The 14464-nt window shown below is 41.4% G+C and overlaps 2 protein-coding genes across 2 annotated transcripts in view; one reads left to right on the top strand and one right to left on the bottom strand.

Moving 5' to 3' along the window:
* Positions 1-2492: 2492 nt before the first annotated feature.
* Positions 2493-8929, top strand: RCVRN (recoverin). Its single transcript, XM_056117904.1, has 3 exons — positions 2493-2908; positions 6020-6131; positions 8814-8929. The coding sequence occupies exons 1-3, from the start codon at positions 2528-2530 to the stop codon at positions 8927-8929; spliced, it is 609 nt and encodes a 202-aa protein (XP_055973879.1). The 5' UTR covers positions 2493-2527.
* Positions 8930-12787: 3858 nt separating this feature from the next.
* The window catches only part of GLP2R (glucagon like peptide 2 receptor), an 88390-nt gene continuing 86713 nt past the window's right edge, over positions 12788-14464 (bottom strand). The window contains exons 12-13 of the mRNA XM_056117778.1: positions 14367-14408; positions 12788-13087 (exon numbers count right to left, since the gene is read on the bottom strand). Coding sequence (XP_055973753.1) covers positions 12788-13087; positions 14367-14408 — 342 coding nt within the window. The remainder of the gene's footprint in view (positions 13088-14366; positions 14409-14464) is intronic.

The following is a 14464-nucleotide window of genomic DNA, read 5'->3' as shown; positions in this document are numbered from 1 at the left end:
GTTTTAGACTGCTTCCTGCTTCTGGTTCCATCCTTCTTGCCTTTGGATTAGACAGAAAAGACTGAGAGAGGTTGAGGATTTGCCTCTCTCTTTCCAGAGTCCTGTATGTGAGGTGGGGGTTTGCCTCTGTATTTCCAGAGTCTGCCTCCTGGCCAGTGATATGGCAGTCCAAGTACCTCAATTTTGACTTAAGTTTCTTCCCCTCTTTTCTCCAGATTGAGGTCTGGATAAAGGATGCTGCTCTAGTGTGAGAGATCTAGAATTGGAGCCTCTCAGTCCCAAATATTCCCCTTGGCTTTGCCGTTTATAGCAGCCATGTGCCTCGGGCTGTCGACATGCCCTCTCAGAGCGTCATGTCTTCCTGGTGGGACTGACCTCATCTTACTCTGCAGGCGTGGAGTGGCTGGACCTGGCACCTAGGAAACTGTTCTAAACACTTTCCATTCCTGGATCAGGGCAAGGGGCAAAGGCCTCTGGCATCACTTTCACAATTTGTTTGTTTTCTAGTTCAGTGACTGTGTCTAAGTGCCCTTGAGAAAAATTCCTTGTTAAAGGAAAATTTAAGTATGAAAAATGAGAAAGATTCCTATGAAAAAGAATATTCTCTCACAAATCATTGAGAAAAATAGTCAGTGTACATAAATAAACACATAGACACATATACACCAACAGCTTCTGAGAACTGCTTTAGAAGCTCGACCTACAAGAGGTGTAGCCAGTCGGGAAGAGTGAATCTAACTCCTTGGTCTTTCCTGAGTGATATTTCAGGCCAGGATTGGGCAGGCAGGTGGCTTTCTCTCAACGGTGGGGAGACACTGTCCCCTGCCATTTTTCTGTTATGAAATAGGGGAAAACCCAACTCACCTATTTGGAGATTAAGGAGTTTATTCTTTCTAGTGACATCCCCTGGTCCAAGAAAAGATATCGTGCTTCCATTCTAGTTTGGAAATTCTTCCCAGCACATTCCTCTCCATCATTATGCCCTGCACCTCCAACCTTCACTTTTAGTGAGGAAGGAAATGAGAATTCATTGTTCAAAATCTAGTTCCTAGAGTTCTTGCTTATGTTTTATCAACTCAGTAATGGTGCCGAGCGGGGTCACGCCCCCATCTCCAGTGATGTGCTAACTGCTTACTCAAAAAATAAAATAAAATAAAATAAAATAAAATAAAGGTTTCTAAATACCTGAGCACTTGCAGGATGAAACCTAGTCAGAGTTCAATTGTAGTTGACCTTCAGCATGTCTGAAAAAAAATTTTTTTTTGTTTTTTTGGGGGTCACACCCGGTGATGCACAGGAGTTACTCCTGGTTCATGCACTCAGGAATCACTCCTGGCGGTGCTCCGTGGACCTTATAGGATGCTGGGACTTGAACCTGGGTCAACCGCGTACAAGGCAAATGCCCTACCCTGTACTATTGCTCCAGACCCATGTCTGAAAATTTTTAATTAACTGCCAGCATTTAAAAATTTGGAACGATTTTCAGACATCTTTAATTCTAAAAATCAGGTTTATGGATTTTCTTTTCTTGGATACTTGAAAATTCTAGGAAATCTAGGCCATAATAATATTTGACCACATTGAAATAGAATTAAGCCCCCTTCTGTATGAAACTAGGCCTGATTCTCCTATTTCACTTACCCACTCTGCCTGCTGAACCCTATAGGTATTTTATAATCCCTGTCACAGGTGAATAATTATAAAAATGAAATTATTTACTATGTGATAAACTCTATTCTAAGTATGCTGCACATTAAGTTATTCCATCTTCACCATAACAAGAAGGGCAACACTATTATTAGGCCTATTCGCTCCTTGATATTCTCTTAGGTAGGAAAATGTTTTAGGATGAAGGAAAAGTTTGGGCCATGTTGTCAGGGGTCAGATTGCTATTGCAAGTCTCAAGATCAGATAGGCCTTGCTGAGAGGTTGAAAATTAAGAAAATACATAAAGGAAGTGAAGAATTAAAAGCATTCAAGGCAGAGAGTGTATGAAATCTTCCCAGATTCACATAACTAATAATGTGCAAAGCTGTGATTTGAACTGAGAGCTGGAGAAATCCTGGTTCCTATATACTGCATTTACGATTCCTTGAGAGATGCCATGTCCCTAGCCCAAAGACCTTCAATGTCAGTGCGAAACACCACTTTCCTGAGAGGGCTAGACTTAGGGGAGTTAGGGGGATAAAGAGGGCAGTTAGGGGAGGCTCTGGAACACGGCTTTGACTCACAAGGCCCTGACCTCCCGTCTTGTCCTCTCCGAAGGCCAAGTTGGATTGACTGCCTGCTGTCAACTCTATATTTTAATCTCAGCAGGGTTTCTCTTCCTCCCCTCCCCCCACCTAGCCCCACCCATACCTCCCAGCTTCCAGGCCAGTCCTCCTCTGAGTACTGGCCACAAATCCTTCTAATCCAGTAGCATTTCAGCACTGCTCTTAGAGGTATTGAGTGTGGACAGTCAGGAGACCACGTTGCTTGCACTATACCCCAGCCACAACTGCCTGATTTGGCCCATAGTCCTTCACTCATGGGAAACAGCAAAAGCGGAGCCCTCTCCAAGGAAATCCTAGAGGAGCTGCAGCTGAACACCAAGTTCACACAGGAGGAGCTCTGTGCCTGGTACCAGTCCTTCCTGAAGGAGTGCCCCACTGGCCGAATCACTCAGCAAGAGTTTGCCAGCATCTATGCAAAGTTCTTCCCTGACGCTGACCCGAAAGCTTACGCCCAGCATGTGTTCCGTAGCTTTGATGCCAACAGTGATGGCACCCTGGACTTCAAGGAGTACGTGGTGGCCCTGCATATGACCACGGTAGGCAAGACCAGCCAGAAGCTCGAGTGGGCCTTCTCGCTCTATGACGTGGACGGCAATGGAGCCATCAGCAAGGGCGAGGTGCTGGAGATCGTCATGGTCAGTTTTCCCATTCCCTCTTCAGAGTATGTAATGGGGTCACCAGGGTCGGGACTCTCTGGCTGCCGGTCTGGGACAGGGCTAAGCAAGTGAGGTAAGGGCGGAGCTGGGATCTGGGTTTTGCATCTCGGGAGCTCTGAGAGTATACCAGTGCACTCTCACCCGATCCAACCCCAAGGTAGAACATTTTTATTTGGTATGGTTTGGCAGTTAACTTGTGGTTTCTTGGGATGTTTAAAAGTTATTTGTAAATTAATGGTGACAGTATTCTTTGACTCAAAAGTAACCCACCAAATCAACAAATAGAAATACTATACTTTGGGATGGGTTGTAAAGGACCTTCTGAAGATTATTAGTCTGGGTATTTTCCTCTATTTACATTTTTGCTTCTCTCCTCTTCCTCCCGTTTTCACTTCTCCCTCCTTCCATCCTTCTAAATAGTACACATTCTTGGTCTAATCACAATTTTAGACATAAGTAATCTAATCATAACTTTAGACACATGTTTTTAATAGGCAATAGAAAAAGGACAAAGATACATGAAATCTCTGAGTCTTCCCAACCTGGGGCAGATTCCTTCGACCTGTCTCTCCAGGTTTCTCAGCATGCTCGTCTGTCACATGGTCTAGACCCAGACCCTCCCAGCACACTGATGTCCTCTTTGTCCTTGTTGGCTCCATATCAGATCACTGATTGTAAAGATCTTAGGTATCTTGAAATAATTTTATTTAACATACAAGTAATCTTTCAATAATGCAAAAGAAAATTAAAATTGTCTTTGATTTAAGGCTGGAGCGATAGCACAGCGGGTAGGGCGTTCGCCTTACAAGCGGCCAACATGGCCGACCCGAGTTCGATTCCTCCACCCCTCTCGGAGAGCCCGGCAAGCTACTGAGAGTATTCGATATGCCAGACACAGTAACAACAAAGTCTCCAATGGAGACGTTACTGGGCCCGCTCGAGCAAATCGACGATCAACGGGAGGGCCTTTTAAATAGTAAAAAAAACCTATATATCAATATATTGATATATGTTGGAAAGAAATAATATCTTTCCAATCTTTTGCCTATGTAATTGTAAGTAAGTTTAATGTAGTATATATTCAAATATAATTTTTATCGTGAAAATATAAACCTTTATTATACTTTTTATAATGATCTCATTATCAGTATTTTCCATATCAATATATATTTTTGAAATAGCGGCTAAAAATGAAATTTCATCAAATAATTCACCCATAGGTATATTTTTGAAACCAGTCTATTATCTACTATATAAAATCATATAATTATTTTTCAGTTTTCTATCCCATGCTATTTGTTTCTCTCATCATTTCCTCTCATCACTGTTAAAGTGGAGAAATGTTTTTATATCTTATGTAAATTTGGGTGCATTTGTAATAATGCTTTTATATGCACACCTTATTAGGAAAAAAAATAAATAGAGCAGCCATGAATACAACATGAGAGTAGTGAGCTCCGCTGGGCACACATGGGGAAACCTCATTTGCATCTGAGTGCAATCTCCCCCACCCCACCCCCACCCCCTATTCAAAGTTAGTCTAAAACAGGTATTGTGTTACCATAACTACCTAAAGGATCTTGGGTCCAGCAGAAGCCACAAGTTGATGGTCCTTGAGGACAAAAGAGAAAAAGGAAGTAGGGAAAGGAAACAGGAAGGAGTGGGTTGGGCAGTAGAGGGAAACACAGACTCAAGGTTCTGCCAGTCTCAAGATCACAAAGTTGGAAACAACGGATAATAGTCCAACTCTCAGCTAGCTGGTTGTCAACTAGCTGCATGGCTTTGCAAAGATCATATAACCTCCCTGAACCCAGCTGGAAATTTTATGGTTTTTGCCTTGGGTTCTCTCAGACTGACAAACTGCCTTTGGTGAGAGTCAGTTAAGGGTTAATTATCTATAAATCCCATAACCCATAACAAAGAAAAGAATTGGGATCCAATTGCTGGGTGACCTGGGTGCTCTGAGACATGCCAGCTCAGACTGCTGCCCTAAGAAACTGGATTTTATTCCTTGCTTTTCTTATGAAAGTATGACATATTGAAAGTGAGCTTCATGATACTGGTCACCTTCCCTGGAGATGATCTCAGAATCGCTTCCCCAGCCTGGCCATGCTCCCAGGCATCTGCAGAGTGTCCTCCAAGCCCCCACCCAGCACACCTGCCTGTACTAAAGGTGATGTCAGAATAGGCTCAAAGAGCCATGGTCTTGGCTGTCTACTCTGGACCTTATAGACTTCCAGTAACCCGGAGAAGGGCGCATTGAGTCTCCTTTGTCCATTTACCCTGGCGTAGGTGAACAGAGAGTTGGAAGTCATACTTCCAGCTTTGGGCTATACTCACATAACCCATCTAACTTTTTTCTAGCCAGAGCAAAGAGGGTGAAAGAATCTTAAAGCTAAAAACTAAACTTTTTCTTTATACTTTCCTAACCATAAGGATAACTGAGAGATTTTTTTAGTGTTGTTTTTTGGTGAAACCTTTGCAAAAGTTATTGTTGGCAAAACTTACCTCCTTTCCGCAGCCCTGAAATTATCTCCAAGGCTTGTTAGGGTTGTGGAGATGAGTGGTAAATTCCAATGCAGGCATTGGAATTTTTGTTAGTTGTCTCTTTCTTCATCTTTAAAAATAGGACCAGTGAATCTCTATCTCATAATGTTTTGGGGGATGGGTTTAAAAAATGCTTAGACAATTTCTCCATGTTATGTGCACAACACATGTTGGTCTTTTGCACTAGCTATCCCTAGGCAACCAAGTTATAACATGGATCAAAAACACGTTCTCATGGTTGATACTGGTGGTGGGATTGATGATGAAATGTTGTATGCCTGAAAGTCAGCTATGAATAATTTTATAAATCATGATGCTTTAATTTTAAAAAGATTCCATGACATACCCTCAGAAAATGAAATTGAAAAAGGATGACTGGAGACTGGGCATCTGCGTCTTAATTTCCACCTTGGAGGATGCCTGGTTATTCAACTATTTTGGACTCTGGGAGAGGGAAACTATAATGAATACCCCAGATCAGTGCTCAGGTCTACCAGCCTCTGTAGTTGTATCTGAAGAGCTCTTTCTCTTCATTTGGTGCAGGCTATTTTCAAAATGATCAGCCCTGAAGATGTGAAGAACCTTCCTGATGATGAAAACACCCCAGAAAAGCGAGCTGAGAAGATCTGGGCATTCTTTGGAAAGAAAGATAATGGTGAATTCTTTTTTCTTTATAGCACTTGAACAGCTACGAGCTGTTTTGCTGAAGGCCTCAAGATTTAGCCTCTGTATCACAGCATCCAGGCAGGATAGAACACATGTCTACAGGGTTGTCTGAATGATGAGCAGAGTCCAATTCTGCTGCCTCTCTGAAACTGATTCCCCGCTAGGGAAATGGCAGCACATTCAGATGCAGTCTGAGATTCTCTGAGAAAGAGGAAGCTCTAGATGATGGGTGCTTTTAAAGAAAGTCAACCTTTATTTTATCAGGCTTAGCCCACATTGGAAGGAATATTAAAAACTGAAGGCAATAGCTCATTAGTGGTTTGTTTGCTAGTATGAATTTAGATAATTTTTAAAATCTTTTTTAGAGTTACCCATTTGTGGACAATTTACTTGTATTTGTTATGTTGTTGGTTCGTTTAGTTTCTATTCCTAACAGTACTTAGAGCTACCAGGACTCACCTGCAAAGCATGTGCTCTGCCAATTTTTCCTTAAAAAAAAAAAAAAACAGAAAAAGGTGATTTCTGCAGTTTGGGGAAATTTTCAGTTCTATCTGAGATTAAGTTATCAATCAGGGTCTAATTTACATGAATTGACTTTTGGAAAGTTAATTTAGTTCCTCTGAGAAACACTAGCTAGGATTAGATTATAATTAGATTGAAAAAAATTTCCAGGGGAACGGCCTATGATGGCAAAAGGAGAGGAACTCTAAAGGATGCTGGGAAAGCTATCATAATGCAAGGCAGATGGTACTCCTGGCAACAGAGAGGTAAAGAAGAAAGTTTGGGTGAGAAAAGTCTTAGACTGAAGGACTATTCTTTAATCCCTAATTTCAGTTGCTATTGCCAATCCTGCACAGTCCTTAGAAACAACCTGCAGGAAGCACACCCTGGCAATGAAATTGCTTGTGGATTCTAGAATTGTGTAGTTGGGGTGTGATGCACCTGGTCAATGCCAGGATATGGTTGAAGACAGGATGATAAACTAGTCACAGGGACCAGGTTGATAAAATTGAAAGACATAGATAGCAGCCCTACTAAGTGGTAGAGATAAGTAGGAAAAGGATATCTGTCTTGTGCTTTCTAGTTGATTTTTGTCATGTCACTTTTCATGTTGTCTAATTTTTAACAGAGAAGCCAGAATTCAGATTATTTTAAATCTTTACTGTATTGAATGGTAAAATACTGCAGAACCCAGATACAGCTGAGGAGGTAGTTGGCCCTTTTTTGGTTCTAGGGGTTGTTTCTTGCCAGGAAACAAGAGATATGAGAGATAACAGTAGTCCTACTAATCTATAGTTTAGGAAGAAATTGGAGACAGGAGAAAAACCATTGGCACTAGACTGAGACCAGCATGAGGTGATGTGGGAAGTAGGGATGCCAGACACAAAATTTAAATTAAAAAAAGCTCTGAGGTGCTAATCCTCTGTTCTCACAGCTATACAAATGAGTATCTCCAGTTTTGCAAGATAAGTACTTCACTGGCTTGCTAGTGGCACCTCCCCACTTGAATTCCTTCATCTTGTTATTTTCGTAGATTCCGTAGATAAATACACTCCCTTTGTCCTCATGACTCCCTTCAGCCTGTCCGTGGGCTGACTCCCCTATTTTGGCTAATTGATGATCTGAAAACTTATCCATGTGAGTGCCATGGGTAGAGTGCAACTATCACTCCTACCAGGGTGACATATGTATTTTAACATAGTTTCCTTGGAGGTAGTTCCTCTCTCTGGAATTGGGCTCTCACAGTGGGGACTTCATGCTCTGCAGGAGACTCTTAGGGCAACTGGAACTTTAAAACCAAAACTTTATCTTAACTCAGGAGGGATTGAAAATCCTCCAGTGGTCTGAAATATAAGTCAGTGGAAAAGCAATTCAATCTGACCAGGCTTTGTTGTCACCTGCTTCACACAGGCACCATGATAAAAACCATGAGCAGAGCATTTGGGTCATGCTTGTGATTTCTACATGAACTGTATTCATGTAGAATACCAAATACCAAGAGATTCCTAAAACAAAGTTCTTTATCTCTCCCATGTATTGATTCCTTACCCCTACCCCTGCAATATTCTTAGCAGCAAGCAAGGTGACTCTGGCATAGAAGAGGGTCTCTGGCTTATGGCTCACTAGATGGAAACATAATATAGAGATTGAAGGCAAAGCTCTCTGTGGGTCCCAAATGTAGAGGCAGAGCAGGGATGCAGAAATGTCTAAGAAAGAGAATAGTGGAGTTGTCACCTGGGATTCAAGGGACTGTCTGTATATTGGGTGGACTAAGTGACCTCTCCACAAGTCAGAATTTCTCTGACACCATAATACACCCCAGGTCTGTATAGCATTATACTCTCTGTGCTCTACTCGACCTTTCTTACTTCTCACGTGAGATGCTGCTGTGTGCAGTCCCTTATAAATTTCCCTAAAAGCTGAGGCTTGAAACCAGTACTAGTAGTCAAAATACTTAATAGGCATAATCACCTTGTTTCACAGATAAGTTCATTGAGACCTCTTTCATTTATATTGAAGAATTTCCCCTATTTGGTTATTTGGGACAAGTTTGCAGCATCCTCAGGGACACTGAGTATTCTATGTTTTCATAATAGCTATATCTTTTCAGACGTACTAGCCACGTGTCAGCATTCTTTCTGACTATTCCCCACTATTGTATTACGTACAGATAAACTTACAGAAGAAGAATTCATCGAAGGAACCATGGCCAATAAGGAAATTCTGCGACTGATTCAATTTGAGCCTCAAAAAGTGAAGGAAAAAGTGAAGGAAAAGAAACCCTGATGCAACTACTCAGCTTTCCTCCTCATCACACACACAACAATATTCAAACCAACTCTCTCTGTCCCTCTTGCCTTCTCCCTCCTCTCGCTCTCCCTCACTCTACTTTCTCTCTCTCTCTCTCTCTCTCTCTCTCTCTCTCACACACACACACACACACACACACACACACACACTTAAACACACAGGGGCTAAAATGTGTGCCTCCACACTCACAGCACATCAAACCCACAGCCCAGTTTCCTGATACATGGAAATGTGTTTATTGGGCCACAGGTTCTTTCTTTTGTGTTTAGAGCCTTCCTGTGATAACTTACCCCCTCCTCTACCACTTTCTGCCAGTCCTACTTTAGTGATAATCTCAGGATTAAGTCACAGAAGCCTAAATGTGACCTTCTTGTAAGCTCCTTTGTAGACTGCTTGGTAAGCAGGTTCTAATAAATGCAAGAGTTGCTGGACTCAGAGCTATCTAGTCTTGAACTTGCTTATCATGGGTGGAAGAAGGGTATGATAGTAAGTTAAGTGTTCAGTGGGACTAGAATTTCATTTCTAAAGAAGAATAACTCATTTATGTCACTGAATATGGTTTAAATGATGCTTTTTGCCACAATAAAATGTCACTGAACCATTCCTAAAAGTATCAATGCCAGGTTTATTCAGATCTAATCAGTCAGAATCTCTGAGTAAGGTCCATACATCAATCAATACTTCTAATAAGTTTCCCCATGATTATAGTTCTGGAATTGAGATTCACTAGGTTGGAATTTCAAAGCAAGAGACAGTGAAGAATCTCAGGCCAGTCTATGAGAAAGGAAATATTTGCCTTCTTATATTAGACTGCCAATGTCTAGTCTTGTCCCTACACTTCTGTACATTCCTCTTGGTTCCTGAGAAAATTGACCATCCAGGTCTCCAGGCTAAATGCCACTACCCTTTTCTCTCCAGGGGAAAATCTATTTTTAATTTAGTGCTAAAGAAAAAAAGAAAATGAAAGAATTTTTAAAAACATATCAATGAAATAAGCTTGTTAATTTAATCATGAGTGGGACAAAGGCAAGTAGTGTATAATTCTAATCAATTTGTAGAGTGGGGTGCAATTTCTAGTTAGTGGTAAGGCCTCAAACAATTGGGCCCAGATAGCATCTGATGCCACCAAGAAATAAGTATATCTCACATTATTCAGTGAATGTATACCAGGTACCACTCTAAACAGTTGTTCTGATTTCAGACTGAGAATATAATGTGCCCCAGATTTTGATAAAGGGTGGATATATTTGAAGAAATGAAAAATTAGCATGCAGTTTCAAACTACTGAACAGTGAATAATTGATACACCAAAAAAAATTAACCTCTGCTTTATTATGAACCCACCTGATGCCCTTGCTTGAGCTTCCCCTTTGATAAAGCAAAGCAGGGACTAGGGAGAGGGCAAGAAAGACATACAAAATGTAAAGAGTCGCAAAAATTTAGTAATCAGGAAATATTCTAATGTAATAGCTTAAAATTAAAGTATTAAGGGGCTGGAGTGATAGTACAGCGAATAGGACGTTCGCCTTGCACACAGCTGACCCAGGTTTGATTCCCAGCATCTCATATGGTCCCCTGAGCACCGCCAGGAGTAATTCCTGAGTGCAGAGCCAGGAGTAATCCTTGTGCATCGCCAGGTGTAACCCAAAAAGCAAAAATTAATTAATTAATTGAAGTATTAAAATAGTTTAGAGCTGAAGATGTAGCTCAGTGGTAGAGTAACATATTTTGCGTGTGTGCAATTCCTGGCATGCATACAAAAAAACATTCACGATGGGCAAAATTTCAAATGTTTAAATAAAGTTAGAATTTAAATAAAGTTCTAACAAAATTAGTTTTTTTGGTGTATCAACTTTTAAATAAAATTAGAATTTAAATAAAATTAAAATTCTAATTTTATATCAGCTGTTTATATCAGGTGGTACCACTTGTATCACCCTCATCCAAACAATATTTTTAAAAATTACCCACAGATTATAGAGTATTGGATTTTATTTATAAAATATTATACTAAAATATGCTTTATATTGACAGTAGAGGCTTTCTACTACTGTCTTAAATTTTCCACCTAAAATGAGTTCTTCATTTTCCTTGACCTATCAACAAAAGAAATCACCAGCTAGACCCTACTGCAAAACATCATTAGAGTAAAACATACATGCTCAATTAAGTTTGAATTTATGATGCATTCTGAGAAAAGCATGGGATATGCTTTTGAAAGAACTGTGTTTCTCTTTAAAGTGTTCAATTTAATTGAACTTCTAGTATTTTTACTTGCTAAATCTGGCAGTGCTCCCTGGGAAGTTTAAAAATGCCCTTTAGTATAATACTGGGTATAGTCCCAGGAAAACATAACCCATCACAGTAAGTACATCTTGCACTATATAAAAATGATGTCACTTTTATAGGGTACTAACATCCTGTTGCCAACAAGAAGTTCCTCCATTGAACTTTCCTCAGCCTCTTGCCTTAGACACTCACTCAAGATACTGACCCTAATCGTACAGTGCCTCCACTCAGATCCTGGACTGCCCTTCAGTATCCTCATCAGAAGTGCAGTCCCACCAATCCATCTCTCTTAGTGCCACCTTTGCATTTCCACATCATCTACAGAACTATCACTTTATGCATGCCTTTTCCAACTTTCTGAGTCCATTTATGTATGAGTAGAATTCTTAATAATTAGGGACAAACTTCCTGGAGTATGAAATATGGCCACCAGTGTATCAGTCATAGGTACAAACTGATAAGAACATACCTCACCCCAAGAGGATGGTAAAGTAGGTAAGGCTCGTAGACGACAAAGCCAGAGAGGCACGTGGGGCCCAAGGGGATATCAGGTTCAATGCAGTTCTGTAAGTGGTGCCTGAAGTGGGACCAACTCTCATGGAGAGGGTGGAAGTTACCAATAAAACTTGCATGAACCATTGAGACCGAGAAAAAGAGAAAAGTGGAAGAAGGAGGTCAGAAGAATAATTCCAGGGCCAACCACACATGCCTTATAGGTGGCAAAAAAAAAACCTCTTGAATTTATTCCCCAGCACTTCCAGGTATAGTTCTGGAGCCCCCTGTAGTACTGCTTAGGAGCCTCTGACTCTCCACAAAAAAAGAAAAGAAAGAGGAGTAGGGTGATGGTAGAGTGGACTGGAGTGGTGGAGTGGTGATGGGAAGTTCTACAGTAATTGATAAGGGAAAGCATTTCACAGATGAGCTTCTAGAGGCAAAGCAGCACTGGATTCATCTACCAGTCAGCTCAGGAGCCTTCTAGTTGCTGCACATTCCACACATTGTTTTCAGCTTAGTATTACTTGAGAATTACCTGGCGTGCTTGTTGCTAATTTTACATTGCTTGTCATTATCTCACAACCTCTCTTAGAATCTCTACTATGAGTTGGACTTTGGATGTAGAACATTTCCCAGGTGGTCCTTAAACACCCTCAAATTACTCCAGATGGAAACCTTTTACTAGGAGGAGGTAAAGTAAGAGATACTCTCTGACCTCTAATTTACAGAAAGCGTTTCTCTACAGCTCAGGATTCCATTCACTTGAATTTAGGGTGAGCTCAAGAGACTGTTGTTCATTCTGGAGGAAAAAAAATAATAAAACATGTGTGGATAATTGGATAACTTAGGTGACCAGGACAGGCAGTGTATTTACATGGTCACTTTCATGCAGAACATGGGGGACTGTAAGTAGAGTTCAAGTCAAGTGAATGTAGTGCACACAATAGAATACTAGGCACACCAGCAAACTGCCACAATTGAGTCTCTCTTCCCTCCACTCGGCCTTGCCAGGGGTCCCCAAGAAACAAAGCCAGAGCATCGATCTTCCTCCTATATCTCACTCTCCTCAAGAATCTCCTCCATAGTGTGAGTGAGGGTGATGTCCCCGTCACTGCTCTCTGACAGACTGCTACCCCGGGGCACCCGGGCTCCCAGAGTCCCAGAACTCTGTAGGGTCAGGTGTAGTATCTGACCCCTGCCAGGTGAGGGCTGCAGTGAATTGTCTCCCTCGGAGAACTTCTTAGGACATTTGCCCAGGAATCGGAAGTTCTTCTCTAGGATCCAGGCTCTACAACCAGACTCGCGGGCTAGCAGAAAGCGAACCCAGTGCTTCCGCAGCTCAGTCTTCACCTGTCAAGTGAGAGGAAGGCAACGTTACTATCTTGGATTCATTGAGCAGTATTGTGTCCACTCAGCAAGAATTTATTGAATGACTTCTTTATGTCACCTTAGGAAGTATAAAGTCATTTCCATGATGGGAAAGGAATGTAAGTCACTGTCCTCCCATTGTTCATCGATTTGTTCGAGCGGGCCCAGTAACGTCTCCATTGTGAGACTCATTGTTACTATGTTTGGCATATCGAATATGTCACGGGGAGCTTGCCAGGCTTTGCCGTGGGGGGTAAGATACTCTCGGTAGCTTGCTGCGCCCTCCGAGAGGGGCGGAGGAATCGAACTCAGGTCGGCTTGGGTGCATATAAGGAAAACACCTTACCCACTGTGCTATCGCCCCAGCCCGGGAAAGGAATAAAGAAAAGCAAATAAGTACTTGCAACACAGTAGATAGGAAAGACACAGTGAGGCCATTAAGCAGAACAATGAGGTAACAAGGCAAAAACCTCAGATCTCATGTTCCAGGGAGGGAATGCCAGAGTGATATCTGAGATCTCTGTAATGAATGAGGCATCTGGGAAATATAGAGAAAGGTAGTAGTGTTCGAGATGGACGATCATTTCACTCTTAATGAAACTTACACTTCAGCAGGAGACAGAAATAAATTAAAGGAGTGCAGAGGATAAATGGGGTATAAAACCATGATGACCTCCAGATCACATTCGGAGACAGCTCTGGTCTTTGTTGTGCCAAAGATTTTTGAGCAGAGAGCTAGTCGGGTAAACACAATGATAGTAATGATAAAACTAGTCATCAAAACTTACTAGTCATTAGTAAGTTTGGGGCTTTTACTTTGAACTCAGCGTGATCAAGACAAGTCTATATGACAGAGTTGATTATTATTCCCATTTTATAGATGAGGAAGCTGAGACTCAAAGAGGCATAGTGACCTGACAATTTACATAATACTTACTGAATGAGCCAAACTTGAATTCAGATTTTTGGATGCCAAACTTAAAATTGGTCCCTACATTCTCACCTTAATACTCCTAGAACGTCTCCAGCAGGGTCACAGGTGAATATGGATCTTATTTATATTCATTCCAATACCTCAATACCTTTCGTCCAAACTGCTTCCCCTTTCTCTTCACTGGAGAATTTCAGTATGACTTTATCCAGGTATATGCTCATCACTGCACATTTCTCCACATACCATCATCTACACAGAAACTGCTAGGGATAGTAGGATGCCAATCCAACTTCATATGAAGCTAGGATGACAGCCTGGAAAACATACCTCTCCATTGGCAAAGCAATACAGCAAGGCAACAAGAAATCCCTGAAACAGAAGGAAGAGATAGCGTGATGGTCTGAAGTTGAAAAATTACAAAGGCC

The sequence above is a fragment of the Sorex fumeus genome, unplaced genomic scaffold (assembly GCF_029834395.1).
Source record: "Sorex fumeus unplaced genomic scaffold, SorFum_2.1 ptg000036l, whole genome shotgun sequence".
Classification (NCBI taxonomy): Eukaryota; Metazoa; Chordata; class Mammalia; order Eulipotyphla; family Soricidae; genus Sorex; species Sorex fumeus.
The sequence above is the reverse complement of the archived record's forward strand: the minus strand, read 5'-3'. Positions and strand labels throughout refer to the sequence as shown.

Coding starts and splice junctions, on each gene's coding strand:
- RCVRN (XM_056117904.1), top strand. CDS start 2,528: ATGGGAAACAGCAAAAGCGGAGCCCTCTCCAAGGAAATCCTAGAGGAG. Junction 2,909..6,019: donor AGGTGCTGGAGATCGTCATG/GTCAGTTTTCCC, acceptor CATTTGGTGCAG/GCTATTTTCAAAATGATCAG. Junction 6,132..8,813: donor CTTTGGAAAGAAAGATAATG/GTGAATTCTTTT, acceptor TATTACGTACAG/ATAAACTTACAGAAGAAGAA.